The sequence below is a fragment of the Patagioenas fasciata genome, chromosome 4 (genome assembly GCF_037038585.1).
Source record: "Patagioenas fasciata isolate bPatFas1 chromosome 4, bPatFas1.hap1, whole genome shotgun sequence".
Lineage (NCBI taxonomy): Eukaryota > Metazoa > Chordata > Aves > Columbiformes > Columbidae > Patagioenas > Patagioenas fasciata.
In genome coordinates this window covers 29,776,785-29,803,960 of record NC_092523.1, presented here as the reverse complement: position 1 = coordinate 29,803,960, position 27,176 = coordinate 29,776,785, and the positions used below count along the sequence as shown (strand labels likewise).

General features: G+C 43.1%; 1 protein-coding gene across 1 annotated transcript in view; it reads left to right on the top strand.

Annotated features, from left to right (window-relative positions):
• The first annotated feature begins 1,684 nt into the window (after nt 1–1,684).
• KDR (kinase insert domain receptor) overlaps nt 1,685–27,176 on the top strand; it is a 32,393-nt gene continuing 6,901 nt past the window's right edge. The window contains exons 1-26 of the mRNA XM_065836687.2: nt 1,685–1,932; nt 3,314–3,404; nt 3,918–4,114; nt 5,268–5,392; nt 5,719–5,887; nt 7,113–7,252; nt 7,441–7,609; nt 8,971–9,082; nt 9,167–9,330; nt 10,140–10,296; nt 11,529–11,649; nt 12,256–12,364; nt 13,102–13,446; nt 14,370–14,516; nt 14,669–14,800; nt 16,422–16,528; nt 16,948–17,083; nt 17,356–17,460; nt 18,671–18,784; nt 19,991–20,079; nt 21,807–21,963; nt 23,442–23,542; nt 24,865–24,987; nt 25,118–25,229; nt 25,629–25,728; nt 25,845–25,950. Of these exons, the coding sequence (XP_065692759.2) occupies nt 1,881–1,932; nt 3,314–3,404; nt 3,918–4,114; nt 5,268–5,392; nt 5,719–5,887; nt 7,113–7,252; nt 7,441–7,609; nt 8,971–9,082; nt 9,167–9,330; nt 10,140–10,296; nt 11,529–11,649; nt 12,256–12,364; nt 13,102–13,446; nt 14,370–14,516; nt 14,669–14,800; nt 16,422–16,528; nt 16,948–17,083; nt 17,356–17,460; nt 18,671–18,784; nt 19,991–20,079; nt 21,807–21,963; nt 23,442–23,542; nt 24,865–24,987; nt 25,118–25,229; nt 25,629–25,728; nt 25,845–25,950 (3,480 nt within the window). The 5' untranslated portion in view covers nt 1,685–1,880. The remainder of the gene's footprint in view (nt 1,933–3,313; nt 3,405–3,917; nt 4,115–5,267; nt 5,393–5,718; nt 5,888–7,112; nt 7,253–7,440; nt 7,610–8,970; nt 9,083–9,166; nt 9,331–10,139; nt 10,297–11,528; nt 11,650–12,255; nt 12,365–13,101; nt 13,447–14,369; nt 14,517–14,668; nt 14,801–16,421; nt 16,529–16,947; nt 17,084–17,355; nt 17,461–18,670; nt 18,785–19,990; nt 20,080–21,806; nt 21,964–23,441; nt 23,543–24,864; nt 24,988–25,117; nt 25,230–25,628; nt 25,729–25,844; nt 25,951–27,176) is intronic.

The following is a 27,176-nucleotide window of genomic DNA, read 5'->3' as shown; positions in this document are numbered from 1 at the left end:
GGAATTGCAGGGAGCTCTGGTTGAACATCATCTGACTACATTTTGGGAAAGCCACTTGTTAAAATCAATATAGTGGCATGTTTTCTACAGATTGAAGCACAGGTAGGAGTGCAGAAAGCACTGAAGTGAGCTACCAGTGATTCCCCTGTATTCTATGGATCCCGTAGCACTTTCATGTGAACATTTTTCAGCTTACTCCTATAGTTTAATTTGCTTTGTTGACTGCTTTGGAAGCAAATAGTTCTTGCAGTTTTACCATCCCCTATCAAAATTTTTTATTTGTAGTCAACAAAACCAACATCACCACAAGTAAAGTTATCAAAAGTGGCTCTTTAGCAGTAGGTACCCTTGGTTCTCACTAGGTATTTATCACTACCACACAAACCTCATGTGCAGCATACTCTCAGCAAGCGTCAGTTGTTTAGTGATCACTGCCAGCTCCCTAAATAATTTAGTAACACCAATGACCTGACCTGCAATATGATGGAGGTGGGGGTATTAAGGTGGACTACCAATTTTCTGGTCTAAAAGCTCAATAGAATGGCAAGAATACATTTCATTTGCATGGTGCCAACGTGCTGTTTCTTGAACCGCATGAGTCTTCTGTGACTTTGCGTGGATTTCATTGGATTTCTGGGAAAAATTAGCATAGAAATTTGGCTTCTCCCACTTACTGTATCTTTCTTTGAGCAACAGAGGTGTAATTTCAAAGCAGATTACACTCATTCCCCGGTACAGTAAAACAGCTGAAATTGCATAGCATGCGAAAGAAAATCACTGCTTCATTAACTTAGTCATTTGTGTACACGCTTACACACAGATTAGCAGGGAAAGAGAAAAACGAAGCATGTAGAATTACACATATGTATATGCATGCAGTTATGTACATAGCTGTGTGTTTCTATCTACCTGATTATCTACCCCAGATGTATTTATTATCTGCAGAAGGTTTATGGTCACGTGTGTGGGTAAAGCAGTAAAACCCACATGCTTATTTTTCCCAAAGGACTGCCTCACAAACTTCCAACAGTCACCGGTTTATAATTTTGATTAAAAGGTACATTAGTGATTGAGGGTATGTTTTTGGAAGAAATCAAACCTTTGGTGTGAGAGGGGAATGGGCACTGCCAGTGGGCAGCATGCCACAGAGGGTGGGATGGCGTTGGCTCTCACAGGCAGCTCTTGAGTCCAGTTAGATGGGATGTGGCCAGTTGGGTTGGGGGGTGCATTCAACACGATTCGGGACTCCCATGTTGTGAACTCAGCACTGATACCACCAGACACTTCAAACCCGGCAGGATGAAGCTGCTGTCAGCGTGAAGATGTCTGTGTCTTGCTGCTTGTACCCTATAGGGCTGGTATTTGGGGTCATTTCTGTTGAGGGGACTGTAAGAAGCCCCAAACACGCACGACGAAACGCCACGCGAGGTTGAATTTCACTGCTGACTGCCGCTCTGGCTGTGGCCCTCCTGTCACCGGGCAGGGGGGCGCACGTCCCGGGGTTGCCCCCCACATCAGAGCAACCCCGCCGCGATCCGCCGCCGGGCCGTGGGGCGGGGCCGAAGCGGGGTGGGCGGGGCCTCAACGGCAAGCCTCGCCCCGCCCCCCCTGCACAAGAGGGGCGGTGCTGCTCGCCGGGGTCCCGCATCACCGCCGGGCAGTGTGGGTCGGCTCGGCTCGGCTCGGCTCGGCTCGACTCGGCTCAGCTCGACTCGGCTCAGCTCAGCTCAGTTCGGTTCGGCTCGGCTCGGGGCGGCGCGGCGCGGCGTTGCTCGCCTCGGCTCTGCTCGTCTCGGCTCTGCTCGTCTCGGCTGATCGCCCCGACGACGCCGTCGGGCAGAGGGTTCGCTTCGCGCCCCGTAGCGCCCTGCGACCGCGGGATGGAGCTCGGTGCGGCGCGGCTGCTGGCGGTCCTGCTGTGCCTGGCTCCCGGTAAGCCCTGGGGGAGCCCCGGGTCCGCCCTGTCGGGGATCCGCCGGGGTCCACAGGGCCCCGAGGAGAGGGGACGCGAGGATGATCGGGTGTCGGGAACGGCGCGGGTGCGGGTTTCCCTTGGGGTTGGCAGGGCTGGCAGGGCGGGTGAGGCAGTGCGAGCCCCGCTGCGAGCATCCTCTCCTCTCCTCTCCTCTCCTCTCCTCTCCTCTCCTCTCCTCTCCTCTCCTCTCCTCTCCTCTCCTCTCCTCTCCTCTCCTCTCCTCTCCTCTCCTCTCCTCTCCTCTCCTCTCCTCTCCTCTCCTCTCCTCTCCTCTCCTCTCCTCTCCTCTCCTCTCCTCTCCTCTCCTCTCCTCTCCTCTCCTCTCCTCTCCTCTCCTCTCCGGCTGGTGCTGGCCCGTCGGGGAGGGCTGCCTGCCTCGGCACAGTGTCCTGCTCGCTTGGCTCCAGCATTAGCCGTCGTTTCCGAGAGCAAAATGTCCCTGGAGCCAAATGCGGGAAGCCCGTCATCAGCGAAGAACCTGCTCAGAATGCCAGTGACTAAAGTGTGGGGACATACTAAGGAAATTGGGAAGGTCCCTGCTTGGCCTCACTTTCTTGTTGCCTGTCGTAGCTGTCCGAGCTGTCCCAGTCAGGGCTGCTGGTTTGCCCCGGTGAGACGGAATTCCTGATGGTGATGGGAGCAGCCAGGGCAGACTGAAAATCTCTCCCATCATCCTTGTAAATGTTGCACAAGCTGGGCTGTTGTCTCAGAGCAAGCGCTGACACCCCGATCACAGCCCTCAGGAAGGTGGGTGGCTCAGGGTGGGCACAATGCAACCCTCCACATGAGTAAAATCTGGTAGAAATGCATTGTTGCTTAACTGCTTAGGAGGAAAGAGATAAGCTTAGAAAATCACGGGGTACAATAAATTCATGGGATCTTGAATTTGTGAACAAACTGTGTAGAATAGTTTCTTCATGTAATTCATTGATCAGCAGTCTCGAAGAACATAAGTATATTGAATTTGTTATAAGAAAACTTGGTAGTCCTTTTCCCCAGGGAGTGAGATCATCGGATGAAGGTTCACTTCATTTCAATGTCCCACATCCTCTTAGACCTTGAAATTGGCAACACAAGAAAACAGGAACTCCACCCTGGCTGGCTGAATTGTAGTGCTCTGCAGCTAGCTCCTGACCATCTGCCTTTGCTTCCTGTTATGACAGAGTTTTTGAACTTTCTGGGATGTGTGAAAAGTCATTATTTGCCCTTCACTGCTGAATAGGTGATGTGAAAGTGTCCACTTAAAACATATTCCTGCATATGAGGCTTTTCCCATTAAGTAGCATTTACTTTGTTTGTTGCATTGATTTGAGGTTTTTTTTATATGTGTTTTCATAGGTTTATTTAATTCTCTGGATCAGCCAACTCTTAGCATCCAAAAAAATGTCCTCACAATAACTGCAAATAGCACTCTAAATATTACTTGCAGGTAAGGGCAAATCTGTCCAGCATTATTTTGATGGGGGTAATTTATGTAGTGAGTTTTTGTACAGAATTGTGGGTGACTTAATCTCTCCCTTGTCATCGCTTCTGTTTCTCCCTGCTCCCTTAGTGCCCCCCTCTCTGACCAACTGTAGAAACAATTTTAAAGGGTGGGAGAAGGGAGACCTGAGGAGTGTCGGGTTGGGTTGATTGGGTTGGTTGAGTGTTGGTCAGGTCGGGTCATTGTGGAGCCTACTGGTGAGCCATGCTCTTGACTTTCCCTTTTGGATGCTGTGTCACTTAGATTGAGCAGAAAGTAATTCTCAATTAGCTTCATTGCAGATATTAACAACAGGTCAATTTATGTGAATTTATCTTACGTGTCTTGAAGCTCCAGGTGCTGGGATGATGCCTGTTCCTCTCCATAGCCATAGAGACTAGCAGGGCTGAGGTTTGACTGTTTGGCATTGATACCAGTGCCTGTTGTATGCTCACACTCCTCTAATGTTGGCTTTTCCAGCGGTCAGAGACCACTGGAGTGGTCCTGGCCAAACAACCAGAGCAGTGCTGAGAAGCGTATCTCTGTGACAGACTGCAGTGATGGCCCCTACTGCAAGACACTAATTCTCCTCAAAGTCATCGGCAATGACACAGGGGACTATAGATGCCTTTACAGGGACAACCAGGCAGCTACAACCATTTATGTCTATGTTCAAGGTAAGGGCTTACAAAGTTCTTAGGTAGGTCTTCCCCTACCATCAAGAGCAAAAAGGGATATCAGCTATCTCAAAACAGTTTTGATGTGAAAATTTCTTAATCCTAAAGTTTTTGATCTTGTGAAGCTGTTATTTTTCTTGTTTTACATGTTGAGTCATTACTTGCCAGTATGCTAGTTGCCATCAACAGAAAAGCCTTTGTACCTGTGATTTTGAACTAATCTGCAATTTGCAATACCTGGTCTGCTGTTCACCTCCATGCAGAACTTAGCATACATATCTCTGCTGCACTCTGAGCCTGTCAGAGCTATTACTCACCGCAGCAGGAGTTTCAGACAAACAGATCTAATCCCTTTTACAATTTGTACTGTCTGATACCTATTATTAAAAACAAAAAACCAAACCAAACCAAACAAACAAAAAAAACGAAATCACAACATAAACTTCCATACATCTGCTGACAGTAATAGTAAAATCTTTTTAGGCTTTAAGAGCTAAGTTTTCAAATTCAGGCTGTCAGTTTTATTGGTAGGAATGCAGCTAAGGATTGCAGACACCCCTAAGCCTCCAGCGATACACTCAGCTTAAGTAAGCGCACTCATTGAGGCATCTGCTTTTTTGCGCTGATGGTTTGATACCCTCTTTCTGGTGCATCTTGTTTCCTTTTTATTTTTAACTTACAGTTACCATTTTGAAAAATGGGATGTTATTATATAGATGGGTTAGCTTGTTTTATAAGATCACAAACTTTTCTTTTTTTTGGTCTGACTTTGAAAAAGGTGCTGCCATTGGGGGAGCCAATATAGCATGTCACTACTTTTAACTGATATTTCCTGTAATACTTACGCAAGGAAAGTCATACTAGGGTAAATCAAATTTTTGTCGGCACAAAGACTGAAGTGGCAGGAAACTATTCTCCAGAGTGTGCAATGCTGCTGATAGCTGTTTTGAGAATAATGATATTGTAAAGCCAGGGAGGGAGCTGGTAAAAATATATCCTCCCCTATTTAGTCTCATCGTTTAAATGTTTTACCACATAGAAAAGAATAAGACTGAGTTGAGAAGATATAGACAGGGAAAGAACAAAATTGGGAAAGTTTCCTCTGTAATCACATGATAAATAATATCCGTTTACCAATTGAATATCCTTCTAGATTACAGATCTCCATTTGTGACTTCAGTTAGTGATCAGCTTGGCATTGTATACATCACTAAGAATAAAACTGTGGTAGTGCCGTGCCTTGGAACCATCTCAAATCTCAATGTATCACTACGTGCGGTAAGGAAAAAAATAAAGTATTACTATAAAAGTTACTTGAAATCACTGTGACATAAACACTTTGCTTGAAGTATAAATACATTTCTTAAAAATTTCTTTCCATCCTTGGAAATTTTACAGCTTGTGGTTACAAGGTGAGTGCTGTAACTCTGCTCATCCATGATGCTGTACTCTCAAAGTGCAGAATGGTGGCCTATGGAAGGGAGACTGCCTGAGCCAGGAGGTTAAAACTGGGACCCTGTGGTTATGGAAAATGTTGGACTTGAAAATTCAGGGTTGTTTGAATTTTGAAATCTGACTATGTGTTTTATCAATGTTTCAAACAGAAATATCCAGAAAAGGTATTTGTGCCTGATGGTAAATCGATTTCGTGGAATAATAAAAAAGGCTTCACTATACCCAGTCATTTAATCAACTATGCGGGCATGGTCTTCTGTGAAACTAAAATAGATGATGAAAGCTATCAGTCCGTGATATACATAGTTGCAGTTGTAGGTAAGCCAGATTTTTTTTTCTCTATAGCCAATGTTGTTTTGCTTGCTACAACATGCTGAACCAATTACATTTGGTTGGACTGTAGGTTATTCAATACTGACAATGCAGTTAATGCAAAATGGATGTTGTGATATATATTACTTTTCTTTAAAATGCAATGTATTGTGTTCTTCTTGGTTGATCATTGGGATAAGTGCTTCTATTTTTAGTGTTACATAGATGCCACAGAGTTGTTTTTTTTTTATTTTTTTTATTTTTCCTGACAGTGCAAGCCTTTCTCCTAAAATCACTCTGTTCTGTACTTTATTAATTTATCCAGGATCAAAGTCATAGTTGAGGGGAACTAGAGGCAGGCATCCATCATCAGCAATGGTAGGGAATTGCTCTGAGGGGATACCAAGGGAATGGGGGATCTGAAGGTCGCTCTAGGATCTAGGTTGTCTTGTCTCCTTCAGACCTGTGTCACTACTGACAGGGGTTTATGCTGTCCTGGTATGTTTTGTCAGTTGTTCATCAGAACCCAGAAATAACATGATGATTCTGTGGAGGCTCAAGCCTGAGTTGAAACTGTAGCTATTTCTCTTTTGATTCCGAGACCACTTCAAGTGGCCAGTTGGAACCAAGGTGGTCTCACCTTGCTTGTCAGGAAAACACAGCAGGCTCTTGCTTCTCTACCAGAGTCATCAGTCTTCACTCTGATGTGGAGCAAACTGAGAATTTCTGCAGAATTTCTGCACCCAGAATATTCTGGCTTGGAATATTGTAACCATTTTCTTGCACAAATTAAACTTTGGATAATTTTACCAAAGCCAGACCGTTGTTCTTAATCCTCACTTAATCCCCTCGCTAATTCCCACTTATTGCCAGGTGTGGGGATATACCTCTTTTAGTTTCAAGTTTCACAAAGGTAAGAAGAAGGTGTCTAAGGCAGAGGAACTGTGTGGGTCACTGTCTTCTGCCCACTCCCAATGCCAGCATATGTTCTGCTGCACCGTGTCTGACATGGCTCTCCAAAGGGAGATGCTCAAAGCAGGCATATCCCTTCCCTCCAGGCTCCTTTGTACACTCATCATACTCCACTGGGGTACTGAGGGGCCTTTTTGCAGCCGGGGTGTTGGTGGGAATTCTGGTGAATTCACCTGGGAAATTTGGTGCTGAGTGTGGTAAAAAAACCTCTTCTTCCCTCCATTTTTTTTTTTGTGTGTGCGCCTTTTTCTTCTGCTAGGATACCGAATTTATGACCTGACGATGAACCCTCACTACCAAGTAGAGCTAGCAGTGGGAGAAAAACTGGTTCTCAATTGCACCGTAAGGACGGAGCTGAATGTGGGGATTGATTTTAAATGGGACTACCCTTCCATCAAGGTAAATTCATAATAACTTAAAGGTGTTAACATCACAACATAAGTTGATTTAGTGTCACTCCCCTCTTTATGATATTGACAAAGCAGATGATTATATACAAAGAAAATGCTAGCATATACAAGTGTGCAAAGTGTGACAGGACTAATAACAATAAAATCCCAAACACCTCTGTCTTTTATCTATTACAGGAAAAACGTGCAACCATAAGGGATTTAAAAACCACTACAGGAGAAGTAAATAAGTTTGTAAGCACTCTTACCATCGACAGTGTGTCCTTAAGTGACAAAGGTCGATATACTTGCGCAGCATCCAGTGGCCGTATGAACATGAAAAACAGCAGTTACTTCATTATCCACGGTATGACATATTCCTCTTCAATTTGCTTGGTTGCTTCAGATTTGGGATTTATTACTGGGATGCACAAGGCATCTTGGTGATGAATCAAATGACAGAAATTAAGCAAATTGCAGCTACAGTATTTCCCTTGCACTCATTGTGGGATTATTTTTATACCATAAGCTTACCTAATGATAAGATTTTAAAGGATCCTGTATGTTACTGAAAGCTGTAGAATCCCATAGGAAAGTGGGCAGTAAAATAAACTGGAGTAAACCTCTAGTCCTTTCTGTGTTGTCCTCTTTGAAGTCCTGTAAAGCTGAATTTGTGTAGGTGACATCATATAAGGGTTGCCTGCTCTCACTCCAGATGAACTTTTGCTAGATTCTGATGGCTCTATGGGACAAGAGTCTGGGTCGGCATGAATGAAGCTATGAAAATAAAACTTTCAGCTTTTGCCTTATGAATAAATGAATCAAATGGAGTTTTGGTCATACGGAAATGACGCAAAGGAAACAGCTTTGGCTAAGTGCATAGATAAGTATGACAGATTCAGCCTTTCCTCAAACCTCTCTTGGGCACAGCCCCAGTGGCTTCACTGACTTACCTCTAAAGAGAATTGCCAGCATGAGAGTGGCCCTTTTTTAATCTCTGAGTCAGACAAAGAGGTTTGTATTTTCAAGGAGACTGGTTTTCCTGAGGTCTGTTATTCCTGGTGCCTAAATATAAATGGCACTTTTTTTTTTTTTTTTTTCTTTTAACGTTCAAACTTATTATGTGGCACAGTGATTCAAGGTAGATGCAATTTTCTCCTGGGTTCTTTCAGTTTTTCTTCATGAACCAAAAGCAGATGATGTTCTATAGTGAGTGTACCAGATGTTGATACCAGCCTAAATCTTAGCCAAAGCCTAATCACTGTCAGTCTGAATGCAAGTTTAGAACTTATAACAAGTGATGTAGATCATATAAAAGTATTCTGTGACTGCAGCGGTTCAAACACATACTTGAGAAGAGACTGAAAGCATCTAACTTTATCACATTGTAGTTTTGAATACTATTATTCTGTGGAATTAGTAGATCAAGCCAGTTTTATGATATTTGTTGATTTATGTATGTGTATAGATTTGACAGTTGGTGCACCATCCTGAGAGCTGAGTCTTATCTGCTTTCCAGAGCTCTCCAGTGGTGGGACTGGTCTGCTTCTCTGTGAAACAGAAAGAACTGGGTTTTCATGGGGGCTCCAGAGCCCACCAGCTCTCTCCAGTTTCGAGCCAACAGTGGTGTTGTGTCCTCTTTGTCATCCACTGTTAAGTGCTATTGACCAGAGACCACTTATGCTTTTGTTCACATGGAAAGACTTTTTTTTTTTTTTTTTTTTCCAGAAAGTCCTTTTATTCACCTGGAGAGAATGGAGAATGTGATTGAGACAAGGTTAGGTGACACAGTGAAAATTCCCGTCAAGTTTAAAGGATATCCTCCACCAGAGGCAAAATGGTAAGAATCAGGACACAATGTGTTTGAAAAACTGAGCTCTTCTTACTCAAGGTAAATCTCTAAAGTGGTCTATATTTTCTTCAGGTATAAAAATGGAAAAGCCATCAACACAAATCATACAGTTAAACTTGGCTACACATTGGTGATCACAGAAGCAACTGAAAAGGATGTTGGGAATTACACTGTTGTCCTTACAAACCCTACTAACAAGATGCAGAAGAGATATACCTTTACCCTGCTTGTGAATGGTAAGTGGCATACAGAGATACTTTTCTTTCATATGTAGATGTGGTTTATTACTGTTTTTAGGCTTAAATTAATCCCAGAGCTATAAAGAGGTAAGTCGGGGTGGTGGCCAGGAGGAGAGCACTTGAACCTGGGCCCTGGGAGGACAGAGACGACCTCTCTCCTGGCTCCAGGACGTGCTGGTCAAGAGGCTGCAGGCTCCTGGTGTTGTTGTTGTGATGATACTTTGTGTGTGTTTTTTGTTTTCTGTATATTATTTCTTTGCCTCTGTATCCTGCTCTTTTCCTGCCTTCCTCGCTGGCTGTGCTGCCAGAGTCCTCCCCCACCCTTCTCCATCCTGGCCCTGTCCCACCTCGCCCATCCTTCCTGCCCCAAGCCAGCTGTCCCTCCTCTTCTGCTCTGCCTTCTGCAACCCTCCTCCTCCTCTTCCTCCTTCTCTCTACTCCCCAGGAAACAGCCTAACACCCGTGCTTTGAAGACAGGTCTTGGAAAGGGCAGCCAGGCTACATGCAGTGGGGAATAATATGCATTTAATGACTGGGGATAGTAGTAGGAGTTTGAGGGCTGCATTTTAAACCAGAGGCTAACGAAGGGAGATTTTATAGTAGTAAGTGTTGTGCCTTGAGGGCATGATGCTCAAGGTTCTGGGCAGGTTCACCTCTTCCTAACATGTCCTTATTCCTTGGAAGTGCTCTGCATTGTGCTCAGAAGTGCAGCACAGCATGAATTAGTCACTGGGGCTACAACGCGTGTAGCTGGTGCCATGGGGGAGCTGTTAGTGGGTGGTGTGACCTGCTTCTCTCTCCTCCAGTCCCCCCACAGATCGGCGAGAATGCACTGCTGGCCCCCGTTGACTCCTACAAGTACGGCTCGACGCAGACGCTCACCTGCACTGTCTACGCTGTCCCACCACCCGCTGCCGTCCTCTGGCACTGGCAGCTGGAGGAGGAGTGCACCTTCAGCCCCCAGTGAGTGCTGAGCCCCTGCCATCTTCTGCAGCTTATGTAGCTCTTGAGGATTGTTTGCGTTGGAGGGGATTTTTTGTGTGCATCCTTTGTCCAGGCTCATTACTGAGCACAAGCCCAATGACTAATGAAGAAAAGATTGTTATAGTTAATAGTCCAATCCCTACAGACATGATTTGCTGAGGTCATTATCATCGGTGGTGAGTTGCAGAGGCAAGGGCCACCCTCAACGAGGAGCCAAGAGTGCCCGCCTGTTGCCATCATGCCTTAGAATCATGTATCTGAGGGTGTTGAATGTGACACTGATATTAAGATCAAGGTTATAGATTTTGACGTAAGTCCTTTGTAGAGAGTAAAAATAATATTTTTTAATCTATCATCACTAAAATTAATTGCATCTCAACATCTTTCAAATTTTCTTGAAGGGTATCTTGGCTTGCATGAGGTTTCAAAGGCAGATATCTGCCTGCACTCCCCTCAGACCTCCTTGTGGGCCATGGCCCAAAGCGCCATCCTAAACAGAGGAAACTTACTGTTTATGCTAATTATGGATCTTGGTGGTGTTTTTTTTTCTTATGCTCAAGTGCTGAGTGTGACAGTGCTCTTTATCTGTGTGAAAGTGTATCTCAGAGGAAGTGCACTGATTGATGTTGGGGAATGATAGAGAGAGTGCCTGACTGAGATTCACGCAGCTTCACTTATCTGAGCTTGCCACAAGCCCAGATTTCCTTTAAAAAAACAAAAAGCATTCTTCTTTCCTGTTGTTGTTTTTAAAATGATTTCCACTAGTTTCTTCCTTTGGTGGCTGGTTGCTTCCTATACAATGGCTACTGTCCTCTAGAAATTCTTGTAGAGAGTTTAGTGATTTCTATGTCTCTCTGTCTTCCTTTGAACTAAATTAACTTGAATCATGCATTTATGAATGGAGGTTTGTTCCCAGAATAGCTGCTTCCCTCCAAGCATTCTGACTGAGCTGACACAGGCAGATTAATTAGGAAATTCACCTTTAGGCTTGGGGGTTCCTTATTTTACAGAGCACAAAGGTCTCAGAAGGTTATAGGGTGCAATTTAATAGAAATGTTTCCAGAAACATACTCTTACCTCCAAGATGTAGGCTGTGTCTAGTGATGCATCTGATTTGTAGATAAATATTTGCCTATTATGAAGAGAACACAAAACCACTCTCCTGAAGGGTGACTAATAATCTAATGCATACATCTCTACTTATGTCTCAGGAAAGTTCGCTCAGGAGCCAATCCATATGCATGCAGGAAATGGAAAGTGATCTCGGAGAGAAAGGGTGGGAATCAGGTTGAAATTAAGCACCAAGTCGTTACTATTGCTGGGAAAACAAAGGTGAGCAGCTTTTCCCTTCTATCAGTTGGGGATAATTGACCCTGTTCAGCAGTCCACAATCTGGAAATCCATTTCTAGAGATGAGATGATTTCCCCTTATCCCTGAACTTGGGGCCCTGCTCTCAGCTAGTTGTGCACACTCGTACCGAAGCAAATCATCAGAGGTACACACTTTCCAGTCCTTTAGACACTGACCCAAAGTGAGTCTCCATTGAGGGACAAAACTTAGATTTCAGTGCTCACCTTTTAGCGGTCTGAAGTCAGGATGGTTAATCTTGACATCTAACTGTAATAAGGAGAAGATGAAGAGACTGAAGAGCAGAAGAAATTGTGGGTGCAGCATTTATTAACACATACACTGAAGTGTGCCTTCTTGCAGGCTGCTGTTTCATGTTCTCTTTTGCCTGATTGCTACAAACTTAAGGAAAAAAAATGTAAATGTCAGGAGGGGATTGTGCTCTCACCATGACATGAATCTGTGCTTTGGAGGGATTTTTGGTTGTGCAGATACCCACAGAGTGCTTTGTTGAGCTATTGGGGTGGTCAGGCTCATGTATGTACTTTAGCACTGATGTGTTATGAAATTGCTTGGTTGTTCTTTTGTAGACTGTGAGCACCCTTGTGATTCAATCAGCGAATGTATCTGCTTTGTATAGATGTATGGCTACAAATAGAGCTGGATCAAGTGAGAGAGTTATCTCCTTCCATGTGACCAGTAAGTATACCCTGTTGAGGACAGCCATATTGATGTTATTTCATCTGTTTTGCTGATGATGGGCACTTCAACACTTGTCTCATTCCTGTCCTTTATAAAATCCTTTAATCCTTTAGGATTTTAGGTTTACCTAAGGTTTTCCTAAGGCAGTCTTTAAAGTCATCACCTAACTTCAGCCAAGTGATTAGTTCTGCTGGCATCAATGGAGTGGCAGTCCCATGAAAATGGCACAAAATAGGCACTGTTGTCCTGAGAGCGATTGCTATTGGGCTTTTGCAATCACTTATAAGAGCTTCAGAGAAATTATGGTGGTGTCAGAAAATGAGTAAAGATGTACTGTAAAAGCTAAAAATCATGTTTTTGAAATCAGTGGCAGATTCTGTCTCTTGAAAATTAATCTACATTTTCACATGCTGAACTATTATTTTAATCCAAATTTGAAAACGAACTAAAAGATAATGCTTAGAGTCATATTAGGTTGCTGTAAGTTTCTACAGGTAGAGGAACTGTGTTCAGTACACAGGCCTCCATTTGATCCATTTTAAATGTATTGCTTTTAATGAGATTGTACCGTTTAGGTGATTGATTTTTTTTTTTGTGTGTGTGTTTTGTTTCCCTGTTTACTACTGGATAAGATGAGGATAAGGCTATGTTTATAAAATGGCTTTTTCGAGTTAATGTTGGCAAAATAATGTGCGACCTCAGAGGAGTTTCTTCTATTTTTTCTTAACTTGCAGGGGGTCTTGAAATTAATCTCCAGCCTCGGAGTCAACTCACAGAGAAGGATAACATGTCTTTGCAATGCACAGCAGACAAGTTCACCTTTGAGAAGCTATCATGGTACAAACTCAGTGCTCATGCTTCGCAGACTCCCTTTGGAGGGCTGCCCATGCCTGTTTGCAAGAACCTCAATGCTCTCCAAAAGCTGAATGCAACGGTTTCAAATACCAATAGTGAAAATGTCACCTTAGAGCTCATCCTCCGTAACATCTCCCTCCAAGATGCAGGGGACTATGTTTGCATTGCTCAGGACAAAAAGGCTAAAACACAACACTGCCTGGTGAAGCACCTCACTGTGCAAGGTATGGATCTCTTCCTGTCAACCAAAATGGGTGATGAAGTATAAAAATAACTGTAGTAGTAACAGGTTTTGGTATCTTCAGGCATTGCATGTGTTGGTTTAATGGTGCACGCAGTTTGCTAAATATGTTTAGATAATTTGTTGTAATGTGCAGGTCTGGGGCTTGTCCAGGCAGCAGGGACTTACCATTTCATCACTGCCAGTGAGGAAACACTGACCAAGCCACTGTGCTGTGTAAGACATGAGTTTGGCTTTTGCACAAATAGTGGCATATGTTTAGCTCAATAGCTTCTCAATTTTACTTTTCAAATATGTTTTTCCCCTAGTTGTATACATGTGTGTATTTGTGACATTAGTGCTACTGCTTTGTGTCACTGACTCTCGAGTTTGAAGTGGTGTCTATAATTTAAAACTGCCATGAAGTGATGCTGGTGTTCGGGCACAAGCAATGCAAGCTGCTAATCAGTATTTCACACAAATAGTGATGACTTTGCTTTGGGGCCTAGATGTCTAGGCTGATTAGGCAGATTCGGGAAAGCACCTACGCGTGTTCATGGGCTGTCTTGAATGAATGTCTGATGAACTGGTGATATCAGACTTCTCATAATGACCCTGGAAACAGAAATGTCAGGGAAGCAATTTCTCATTTATGCCCTCTTCCCTCAGCAGCCTGATCAGGTACAAATTAAACCATCTAAAGCAGGTTACATCAATACTGTTAAAATTTTTTTGGCTATTCTAATTTTTCAATGTCATGTGGAAGTCTAACCATGACCTTAACATGAATCCTGTGGCTGTTGGTGTTACAAAAGAATTTGAGACTGTTAGTGGACAGAGCATGTAGAGTATCATCAAGTACTATTGCTGCAAAAATGGATGTTTTCTTTAATGGTCAGTAATTTTGATATATTTTCAAACCAACAGAGCCCATGGCACCCACACTTGTAGGAAATCTGGAAAATCAAACAGCAAACATTGGTGAAACCGTTGAAGTGTCATGCACAGCGAATGGCATTCCTCCTCCAAACATCATGTGGTTTAAAGATAATGAAACCCTTGTTGAAGATTCAGGTAAGGATTGCTCCTTTGCTATGAATTTTTATCACCTTAAGGGATTTTTTTCATGGGACTCACTGCTAATTTTCAACATGAAAGGTTTCATTTCAATTTTTTACATAAAGTGGCATAAAAATAACAGAACTAAGAATCATCATTTTTTCTAGGTATTGTTTTGAAAGATGGAAACAAAACACTCACCATACGTCGAGTGAGGAAAGAAGATGGAGGGCTATACACCTGCCTTGCCTGCAACATCCTTGGATGTAGAAAAGCAGTGGCTTTTTTTTCAGTGGAAGGTTAGTGTTAGCCTCTTTCCAGGTTGTGCATGAATCTTTATAATCACTAAAAGGAAAACCTACTGGCTATCCTGATTGGAGATCTGAAAATACACCATGAGATTTACAAAAAGTCCTGACCATTCCTATCAGGCTCAAATTGGGTGCTGTCATAGCCATTGTAATTCCAGCTGTTGAGGCTGACACTTTCTTCACAATGTTGTTTAGTGCTTTTCAACAAAGGCTGACTCTGTCTTACTTGTGGTTGCAAAGAAAACTCTGCCAGTCTATATTACATGCAAACCTACACAACAGAGCCTACCTAAACATGCAGATATCCTGGGGCATCTCTGTTGTCTTGGTAACATAATTGTCATACTATGTTTTTTAACAGTTGTAACTGTCACAGCATCTAAGAGAAGCTGAGTGAAGACTTTGTGTAGTCTGTTGTGATTGCCATCCCGTTTCAGTGCCAGGCAAAGGTAGCGGTTTTGGGTTAGGGGACTCCAGCTGCAGTCCACCAAGCTCTGAAAGTAGCATTTGTGAGACCCATCTCTCACTCATTTTAGTCCTATTCTGGCACACTGAAATGCGATTCGTAACAATAAACAGTAAATCCTAACAAGAGGTTAGTCTGCAGTCTCAGTAGCTGGAACCATGATGGACTTTCCATCAAGAACTGCAAGGAAAAACCTCAGGCTAAAAGCCCCTTGCCCTTAATATTAGTGCATTTGCACATTTTAGTCACTGAATCCTTCACAAACTGCTGTCATATAGGTCAGGGTGATTGTCTGATCTGTTCTGTTAAGGTAATTAAGGCAGTATCCTGTTATTCTTCTAGCTCTTATTAGGATATTAAGGTGTTGGGCAATATGTTTACATGGACTGGAAATTATCTGCAGCTGACATCAATGTAGATTTCAGCTGATACGGTAAATATGGCTAGGACATGTCTGTTAATGTTGGAAATCCGTGTAGGACATACCATTTCATTCCAAGAAATGTATAGTGCAGCTCATCTGAGTCATGCAATGGAGTGTGCTGCTGTGTAGGAAAATCTGTATAGTGCAAAGGATGAAATACAGGAGCACGATGTGGTGAATGGGAGCTGGATAGCTGCTCCTGCACATTGATAAATGTTCGAGTGGTATCTGCTGGAGACTGTTTTACTGGAAAAGGGATGTCGTAAATAAGACCTTGTAGAACCACATTTTTTCTTGACTCTAGCTGAAGCATATAGAGTCAAGAGAGATTGTTCTCTGGGTCATTCTCACAGCACTTTATTTACTATATGATTTTTCTTTTCAGTTTCTGGAGAAAGAGTAGTTAATTTTGAGTCTTCTAAAACAATTATTTCTCTTTAAAATATGAGATTTTACTTATTATATTTGCCAAAGGTCCTGATACTGTCCTTGGAACAAAGTTTATGTTAAGAAACTGGGTAGTGTGTAAAACAGCACAGAACTAAGTGTAATATTCTAACATAAACAAAACAAAAAGCTTGAGTTTTTTCATTTCTGTGCTCCATGTTGCACTTTTGAAGCAAACCTTCAGAACAAGGACCTCCATTCTCTGCTTTAATGAATGAACAACACCAGTATGCTTCCAACTATCATTTAGATATTCATTTATTTCTTCCCAGGTGCTGAAGAGAAAACAAATCTGGAGCTCATTATTCTTGTTGGCACTGCAGTGATTGCCATGTTCTTCTGGTTGCTTCTTGTAATCATCCTCCGGACCGTTAAGCGGGTAATGAAAAATTCTGGTACTGTCCTATCAGCACTGGTCTCGCATGACAAATGAGAGCTGACTTGAGGCCTTTTGTGTTGTTTCTTTCCATTGTTCTTAGATCAACAGACACATTTTTTCTGTCCATGCTGCAGCATTCTTGCCTGGAACCAGGGGCACAGAAATTTGTTTTTAATTGAACAGGCCCTCGCAAGAGACAAAATGTTTTAGCTGGTTTTGTTTATTTAAAAAAAAAAGAAAAAAAAAAAGTGCAAGTAATTAAAGATGATCAGATTCATGATGACATGATGTAGGGAAATGGTAGCCTGGCATTGCTGGGAACTAGTGAAACACGACAAAGTGAGAAAATGAAAATGGCACTTTGCCTGGACATGGACAGCAAAAAAATCTGTGCAGCTACAACTAATTCCATTTTCCAGGCCAACGGAGGAGACATGAAGACTGGCTACTTGTCGATCATCATGGATCCTGACGAAGTCCCTATAGATGAGCACTGCGAACGGCTCCCATATGATGCCAGCAAGTGGGAGTTCCCCAGAGATCGGCTAAAGTTAGGTGTGTCTTCACCACACGAGCCCTCTAGTGATGTTGTAGCCAGCCCAGTGCTGGGTGTGGGGTGCAGGTCCTGGCTTGCCATGGGGCTGCCCTACTGCAGGACCCCAGGTGGGCTCTCTGGTCCTGTGGGATATAATGCAACCTCTCCCCATTATCGGCCCTCTGTTAATTTATGACATATAAATTCAGATTACATTTGCTGTTTATTCTGCATGTTTTTTTCCACCGTGCCAGGCAAATAAATCACAGTGTGTCCATCTTCTCACTTCAAGGTAAACCTCTTGGGCGTGGAGCTTTTGGTCAGGTCATAGAAGCAGATGCATTTGGGATCGACAAAACTGCTACCTGCAAAACAGTAGCAGTCAAAATGCTTAAAGGTAAAAATGCTGACTAAATCTTCATCTTGAATGTGCAATATAGGGATAACTGCCAATCCTATAACCACTAGACAGAAAATAATCAAAATGTTTGTACCAATGAGGTATACAAGTTTAGCTTAGCAGTTGGTGTCATGAAGCAATGATTAGGGCAAGTACGTGCCTTTATCTCACTGACAATTGGAGCAACACGACTGTGGTTTTTTAGCCATAGCTTTATAGATCTGCTCGGCTTCAGAACATAAACTTGTTCCTGCTAGCAATTTGCACATGTCCATTTTTGTCTTATGCAACCTGGTAGGGAGCTTTCTGCAAGTCTCAGACAGCAGCTTAGGCACGCTCCAAAATGAGCAATAGTTTAGAACAGCTTTATCCTCACTTTAAATCACACTGTAGTGCCTCACATTCACCATGGGAAAGCTGAATGCTCTGGTTCCCAGACACACTGTTCCTGAGGAGGATGTAGCTGGGGCAACAAAATGGGAGTCCCAGTAGCCAGGGGCTGTATCCCATCCTGTGGTGTACTGGAGGAAGGGTGGGAAAAATAGGGTATTTCTGACAGTACAGTGTGAGCAGTTGCAAGCACAGCCAAGACCTGTTGCAGGCTCGTTCCAATGTGATGACCATACAGTAATCACAATAAAAATTAGGAAGCCCTGTGCCTCCAGCTCCTTAGTGGTCAGGCAGCCTGCAGAGAGCTGCCTCCTCCACCCCTCTCTGTCCACTGCCTTCCTCTTCCCCTTCTGTCTCTGGACACCAGCTGTGTCTCCAGGCTTTTGGTGGGCTGCAGGGTCAGGCATGTTTGACCCTGTCTCCCCCAGTCCATGGACCCATTGCACCATTAGTGTGGACCCCAGCAAAGGCCATGGGACAATGTTTCCAGCAATTCTTGCCTGGGAGGGTCAAACAGCAGAGTACAAATTGCTCAAAAGGTCTGTAAGAAAAAAGATGTTTGCTAATCTGGATTGTTTGTGTCCCTGTTCTAATGTACTGCCCTTGGAAAACTTGAAAAGTGCTAAAAGCAGAAGAAAAACAGCCCTGTCATGCATGTGCCTAGCTTTCATCACTGTCCTGCAGCACAGATGATCCAGGCTACCAACCAACATGACTTCTCACTAGATGGGCTGGAAAAATAATAGAAGATAATTCAGAGGAGGGTAAAACCTCTCTGTCTGTGATGCTCCTGATCTGTGTTGTTTCAACTCTGCAGAGGGTGCAACCCATAGTGAGCACAGAGCACTTATGTCAGAGCTGAAGATCCTCATTCATATTGGCCATCATCTCAACGTTGTCAATTTACTTGGAGCCTGCACAAAGCCAGGAGGTGAGTAACTTCTCAGTGGGTGGAAGGGGGCTAATGAAAAGTCTATTTCTGCTGCACAGAAGATCAAGTTTCAAAATTAAGGTCTGGAAGAAATTACCTTATTTTTTTAAAAAGAAATCATTACAAGAGTGAGCAGGTCCAGAGGTGGACTAAGGGCTCAGAAGCCCTGAGTTCTACATCCAGCTCCATCCCTTAGTTGTTTTATCGCTGCTTTTTTGGACCTCAGATCCACTTTTATAATGGACACCCCATGTATAGCAGACTTTGGGTCTGAGTCTAGCACCAGGTTTAACAAGTTGGTCTGACTCTTGTCACTGGCTACAGTTCAATTGCAAGCTGTGACTTCCCTTCCTGGCTTTGGGTGGGCTGTGGGTGCCTCTATGTGTGTGTAGGAGGAGAGATTGCAACTTGGAGTCCAGCTCGGGGTGGATGAACCTATTTTACTTTATAATCAGGGACAGATGTTTTGTTTAACAAATCCAGCACTGCATGCTAATTTGGAAGAAATTCAGTGTAAAGTGACTGAGTAATAATTTTTCAGAGAAGCTGACTTGTTGGCTTACTATGGGATCAGAATTTAATTTGTAAAGTTCTATGACAAGTGCAGTAGTTGGAGGAAATGTAATCCATAAATATTTCTTTCCGTGCTTATGCCATAATAAAATAGATATGGCTGATATCCATCCTATGATGGAAATTTATCATTGTAGCATATGCCTGCATGAAGAAATTTGAGCATGAAATATCACTTTTGGACTGTATATTCATGCATCTATTTCTGAAACCGAGATTCCTGTTTATAAGTTTTTAGGACTTAAACACATGATTTTTGTGCAGGTAGTTTATTGCAGATGAGTGGCTAATTGCACTGAAGTTCATTCAAATATCTCTGTTACATCCTTACAATGTCAATTAGCATAGGCGGTTATTGGCACTTCAGGTGTAAACACAGCACTATACATTTTCACGTATGAAATTAGGCCTGTGATTTTCAAAAGTATGTGCTTTATTTTCACTCCACGTACAGCAGAAAATTAATAATTTCCCTGCTTTGATTAGATTATTTTTTTTTATTACTGGTATTTTTAAAACCTCTGGATAGTAGAATGCTTTTTGAAGTACATGTATTTCTAGTCACAAATTATGCTGTGAGATAAGGTAAGGTATAAATAGTCTTTCTAAGGAATTGCTTGATGTGTTACACAGGCCCACTCATGGTGATTGTGGAATATTGCAAGTTCGGAAATCTGTCGGCTTACCTACGGGGCAAGAGGAGTGAATTTGTCCCGTATAAGGTAAGAAGTCAAGGTTAACAGCATAATGTTCGATTCAGTGGGTTTTTTCCACTCACCATGTTTCTGTTTTTAGTGCTGACTGTAGTGGTAATCCTTGAGGTCGCTGAATATCTAGTCCTTCTCATGGGAATGAGAGATGGCAAAGACATCAGAGGTCATCTACTCTTTCCCCCGGCCCCTACAATGTAGCTCTTTTGTTATTGTTAGCTTAAAATGTGCAAAGGAACTGGGCTTCCACTATTTCCCTTGGCAGATTATTCTACACTTGGCTGGATCTGTCAGGAAGTTTTTTCTGATTATCAGCCTGAATTTTTTCCTTTCTTAGTTCAGCTCCAGACCACCTTAAATAACTGCACTCCCTGCTTAGTGTATATATCTGTATCTGTAGGTATCTTCTGTCATGTGAGTATCCTTTCTGCTGTTCCTGTGTGTTGTTGATGAACCAGGCTATACATTTTTTTTTGGCTGTTGATAATTTTGTATAAGCGATGTTATCTCATGAGTTTATGTTTCGCTTTTCACCTCCCAAGTCCTTTGCAAAGGTGAGTTCCCATCACAACAGCCCTCTTTGTACCCCAGTTCAAAAGAAGAGTGTGGATGGCGGTTGGCATTTCAAACTCATTTCTGGTCGCCTGTGCAAGGGGATCTGATTTCTGGAGAAGGCTGGGAGGATCCACACCCTCTAAGGGTCAGATTGCCGGATGAAGGGCATGGCTGTGAGTGCTCAGCAGTGAGCATCATGCTCAGGACCATACCCTTTTTCTCCACAGCAAGGAGGGAGGCCCCTGGACTGTGCTCAGCTGCGCTGGTAGACCTGAACTTCAGTCTTCCTGCAGCTGTCGTGTTTAGATAAGAGCTCCTTCAAATTGATTGTCGGTTCTCCAGGGAGTTGTTTTTCTTTATCCTTGGAGTCATTGTTTACTATTTTGTACTGGCAAAGGCAATTCGCTGCATCCTCTTGTGAGGTAAAAAGGATAAACAAATATCCGAGAGGCCTTGAAGGAAGAGGCAGGGTTTCACAAGGGTGCTGACCCTTGCTTACACAAGTGGTGGTGATGGGAATCAGCAACAGAAAAAACAGCTCTGCCAGGAGAGAAAAGCCACCAAACTGAAGCAGCAGAAAATGGAACCATGGTGGAGGAAGCCAGTGAAGCTGGCATTCTCCCTAGAGGTGTTCAGTGGCTTCAGGGAAGAAGGAAGTAAATCAGATTTTGAGGTCTGCTAGGGTTTTGGCCAAGGTACAGATTTAGCAGAAGGGTCTTTGCAGCCGTGGGAGGTAAAGCTGTAGCAGTACAGAAAGGCTGAAGAGTATGAGAGAGGGTTTGGCAGCATCCATGAGTGCTTCACAAGCGGTGGGCACCAGGGGGCTGAGAATGCCAGCTAGTTAGCCTGTGTCGATTCCCAAGCATGTGGATATGTTGATGGGGGGTGGCTGGGAGGACATAGGAGTGGGCTAAAGCTATGCTGTGGAGTGGCAGAGGGTGCTCGAGGCGATCAGCCTACGTGGCTGTGGGTTGAGGTTTGCTGGCACTGTCACCAGGCAGGGCTGATGCCCCAACCAGAGCTGGCTTGGACCTGAGAGGCCAGTCATGCCAATGCTGGACTGCCCTTCCTGCCTTCAGTGATGACCATGGCACAGACTATGGAGAGCATCTCTGTCTCTCCCAAGGAAACTTCTAGCACACTTTCTGCTTCTGATTTCTCCCACTCTTCCCTCACATTTCTAGACCAAAACTGCCAGGTTTCGGCAAGGGAAGGAGAACTATGTTGGTGATGTCTCTGCGGACCTGAAGCGACGGTTGGACAGCATCACGAGCAGCCAGAGCTCAGCAAGCTCTGGCTTTGTGGAGGAGAGGTCCCTGAGTGATGTGGAAGAGGAGGATGGTAGGTACATGTCTTCTGTCTTTGGTGGGAGGTGATGATGGACACAAGGGGCTGTGTGATTTCCAAAGCTCCATCAAAAATAAGTGCGGGGTATTTCCTTGATAACCAAAGTTTCTGAACTATGGATAATCTAGTTCAGCAGCCCAAACCCCTCAGCCCAATCCCAGGTAATGTTCTCTCTGAAAAGGGTGCAGGTTTAGTGCACTGCCTTTTGGAGATTTGTCTGTTTAATATCACAGTGTCTTCGGGGAAAATTGCAGAGGACAAACTCTGAAGGCATTGCAGAGAGGGACATGCCAGGATGCTCAGTCAATTTCCTTAGTGTGTACCCAGAAAGAAGTTAAACATTATGAAAGGCCATCTGCTTCACTGCTTATTAGCAGAGAGGTTGATTTGCCTTTCCTCTGTGTAGGTGATCTGTCAGGAACAGGAAACCTGAATTACTGCTCATTCAAAGCGTTCCCTGCACATACAAACGCTCTGCAGTGGCTTCACTGATCCATTTGCTGTGCTCTCCTTTGGCAGAGACAGTACAAAGTGCTTGGTGCTGCCAACGTTTTTCAGGGACCACTGCTTTTAGCAAGTGGTGGGATCAGACTGATCAGGAGGGAGGCAGCAGCTGAACTGCCTGTACCTTGATTTCTACCAAAAATCATTTAATGCAAAGAAAAAACATTAATATGTTAACAGGGAGGATGATCCTGTGGTTTCAATTGTGATCATAATAGGTAATGTCAGGCATGCACTTTATGCATTTCCACACCATTTTGGTCCTTTTCAGACCTCTCTGGTGTAGCTGCTGACCCTCCAAGCTGGAATGTTGTGAGAGGTATGCAGATGTAAACCAGACCTTGAAATGAGGGTTTTAGCCACCGGTGTTGTAGTTAGTGGTGGATTTCTTCTTAAAATCAAGACAAGACAAAAGTAATTGAGTTCTTTATTTCAGCAGGAACTAAATGCCTAGGTATCTTTGTTGGATACCTAAGTAAATTATTCCTCCAGGTCATTAGAAGATGAGGTTAGGCTTCTTCTACTCTAAATTACAGGGTTTTTTGCCAAATTCAAGTCTTTCTGCCCATGGCGTATTCTTCCTCCATAAGGACTAGGTGGAGCCTCCCTCTCACCAGTTTCCAGATTCATCTGCTGAAACCACAGCAAGCCTTTCCTACCTTAAGAACTTGTGATCTGAGTTTTGGTTGTTTTTCTTTTGGGATTGTTTCACAAATCTTTCCACTGGTGGGAACTCTGGAAATAAGCAAAGAGTCTCGAGGTATAACCCATGATCTCGAAGTTTATTTTACACAGGCGTGGTTTGGTGTAAAATGTGTTGTTAGTGATAATTATATAGCCAAAAAAGGGCTCAGTTTGCTCTTCCAGTTCAATGCGGCATAATGTTAAGATGGACGTTTACCCAAGAAGCAGTTATAGGTGAAATCGGTGACAGAGGGCAAGTTTGACTGTCGTCTGATTCTTTGCAGCTGGTTCTGAAGACCTTTGCAAGAACCCTTTGACCATGGAGGACCTCATCTGTTATAGCTTCCAGGTGGCAAGAGGAATGGAGTTCTTGGCTTCACGCAAAGTAAGGAACTTCTCAGGAAGAGTGGCATGTTATTTATTTGACTGTAGGAAATAGCACTGTAGGTCTATAGAAGGAAATGGCACGTTCATCATTGGACTAGCAGTCAGCCGCAACATTTTCTTTTTGCCCTAAGACATATCTGAATCATTAATACTACAGAACAAAACAGCCCATGCATTTATTGACAGAAATGTTAGTGATCTGTATAAGGTTTATGGGTCACTGATTCATAGAAGAATGATTAAGTAGTTGGAGGGAGGGAGCTGACTGATGAGGGCAATTAAAAGAATTAGGGACAAATCCCTAAACTAGAGTAAAGGGGTTTGCCCTGAGGAGGTTGCCTGTAACTTGTGCAGCGGGATTGGAAGGGCAGTGTGAAGAAAGACAATGCTCACGTATGACACTTTGTAGATGACTCATTGGAGAGTCTCTTGCCAAAGATACCTTAGCAGTCAATAGCACCTCACCAGCATTTTGGACTTCTTGGTCCTTTTCTGTGGTTTGATGCTAAATACGTATACTGCATGTTTCAAAGGATGTAAATTCCAGCAACAGGGGGGAATTGCCTGCAGTTGTACAGAAACAAAAAGTACTTAGAAATGGGAAATGGAAATAGAATCAGGGAATATAACACTTCTCTAGGGTGCAAGCTAGGTGTTCAAGAGCAGACCTTAGAGTATTTTCTAAAAACATATATGTGTCTACACTTTGTACATCCTGACTGATGTGTATAAACAAAAGGATATCTTTCTAGGATCTGTATTTCAAGGCCATACTAGAAACAAATCTGCAAGTAGTTTCAGAATCTGGCTTTTTTACTTCAAGCTATTGAGGCTTGAGTTTTGAAGTCTTTAGGTTGCTGGCTAAACTGTCACTCTACATAGGTAAAGGCATGGACTTTTCTGTCTGTAGTCAAGATTAGTTTGTGTTGGAATCAAATCAGCATATGTTTTTCACAGATAGAGAGGAGTACACAGATCTGAGTGAACCTAAGTAAATCTAAAGGTAACCAGATCTGAACCTGTTTTGTGTCAGCTTCTTAGGATAATTAATTAGCTAACTTCAAAGGCCCTCTCTGCATAGTGGATAAACAAATGTATGTTTGTACTTGGGAACACAAGTCTCCTTGAGCCAAATCAGTTGTGACCATCAAAAAAGCACTTAAAATCAGTAACTGTTGATGCTGAGATTTCTTTTTCTTAAAAGGTTTTAAGAATAATCTGGCCTTTGAGGGTAGGAGAGCACATATGTGAAAGAGATCAGTCCCGTGGATGGAGCTGTGGTGACAGGCAGCATATTAAGTTGTTTACTTCTCTTTGCAGTGTATCCACAGGGACCTGGCTGCTCGTAATATCCTCTTGTCAGACAATAACGTCGTCAAAATCTGTGATTTTGGCTTGGCTCGAGACATCTACAAAGACCCAGATTACGTCAGGAAAGGAGATGTAAGTTTCAGATTCTCTGTTTGAGAATTAATACAAAGTCAGGACTTCTTTTTTTCACCTAAAATGGGTTTATGGAAACTCAGTGTTTTGTTAAACTGTGATACTTTTTTGTTTATGAAAATGCTTTCAGGCCAGACTACCCCTAAAATGGATGGCACCAGAAACCATTTTTGATAGAGTATATACCATTCAGAGTGATGTATGGTCCTTTGGAGTTCTCCTGTGGGAAATATTTTCATTAGGTAAGTCATTTTACTGAGCCATCTGAAATTTTAAACAACAGAATCTGAAGAATATGGTCAAAGTGTGCTTGGATCCTCCTTAGCATTTTTTTTTTTTCTTTTTTTCACTTCTTGAAAATTTCTTGTTTATTTTCTCCATCAAAATAAAATACTAACATTTCCTTAAAAATGCAAATGTAAGAACATGGACTTGAAATGCTTCTTCATCCAATTCCATTATGTGATTAGGTGCCTCATTTACTCAATCAGTTGCCCTTGCCATCAGAAATATAAATTGTTTGCACATCCAAATATATTGAATTACTTTATTAACTGAGGCTATAGTGAATTATTTGTTTGAAAATTAATCCCAAAATTTAGGAGTCTAATGCATTAAAATTACTGGTGCTCTCATTTTAGGCGCATCACCATACCCTGGAGTGAAAATTGATGAGGAATTTTGCAGAAGACTGAAAGAAGGAACGAGAATGAGAGCACCAGACTATACAACACCAGAAATGTGAGAAACTGTTCTTCCAGCTGCCCATGTTTACCCCACAATAACAGCAGGTGCTCGAGCAAGCAATAGGTGCTGTTTTCTTCATGTTGGTATTTTAATGGGCTTTGTCCTTCCAGGTACCAAACAATGCTGGATTGCTGGCATGGAGACCCTAAACAGAGACCGACTTTTTCAGAGCTGGTGGATCACCTGGGGAATTTACTGCAAGCCAACGTCTGTCAGGTACATGAAATGTATTTTCTGGTTGCTACAACCACCAGCTGAACCCTTCCTGTCCTGCCAACCACTGCAAAATCTCACAGTCAGGGACGGTCCACTGGAGCTGTCAGGAAACCTGGGCTTCTTGCACCGCTCTTCTTACAAGCAGTTGGGGCAACTTGCAGAGAAGAATTACTTGATGAGGACAAGACTGGAGAAGTCTGTTGTGGTAACCCAAAGCCATCTGGCCTTACCATCAAGGGCTTTCCATGACACCACTGCTGTGGTTTTTTAGCTGTCTTACTGAGGAGTTGTTGGCACAGGCTCAGTTTCCTGCTCTCCTTGTGATTCCTCTGCCTACTGCAGAGGCATCTGGGCAGGTAGCACCTCTTGATCTTACTGTGCCAAAGATGGATGTCTTAATGTATGTAAGGATGTGGGGTGCAATGCTCTTAATGACTGTTCTAGAAAACAAGGATTACAGGCATTTCGCTGCCTGCCAGCAGCTCCGTGCACGTAAGACTTGTGCTGTGTGCAGGTGTTGTGGTATTAGAGCCCACCGCATCAATGGGGGTACATGGGTTTCCCTCCCAGGTTCTTCCTCTTGTGCCTCCCTCTTCGTGTATCATGGAAGTGGACAAGACCAGGGCAATAGATATAAGCACTCTGGATGAAGGAAGCTGGATTTGGCCACATGCTCTCCTATTATATGAGTTGTCCCTTTCTGACCTATTGTTAATGATGTGAATTACCTGCCTTTCCAAACTATTGTGTGTTCTGTGCAAACCAAAACTCAGCATAGTGTTTCTTCATTTCCCTAAAGAGCAGCTTGAATCTTATGTATTAATCACAGAATCATAGACTGGCTGAGGTTAGAAGAGACCTCTGGAGGTCATCTGATCCTACATCCTGCTCAGACAGGACCACCAGGACCATCAGTTGCCCAGGACCATATCCAGACAGCTTTTGGATATCTCCAAGTGTGGAGATTCCATGACCTTTCTGGGAAACCTGTGTCTGTGCCAGTGCTTGGTCACTGCTCAGGAACAGTAAAAAAGTGTTTCCTTGTGTGTCCAGAACATATTTTGTGTAGAGTTGCCCATAACCTAATATGGTTGGATTGCTAATGATTTAGACCCTCTTGTCATGAACTGTAGTGTACTCTGACTATAAAAGACAAATGTTATTTACTGTCTGATAACTAATAGCTAATTGTGCATGTGTCATGTTGTAAATCAAAAGGGACAGAT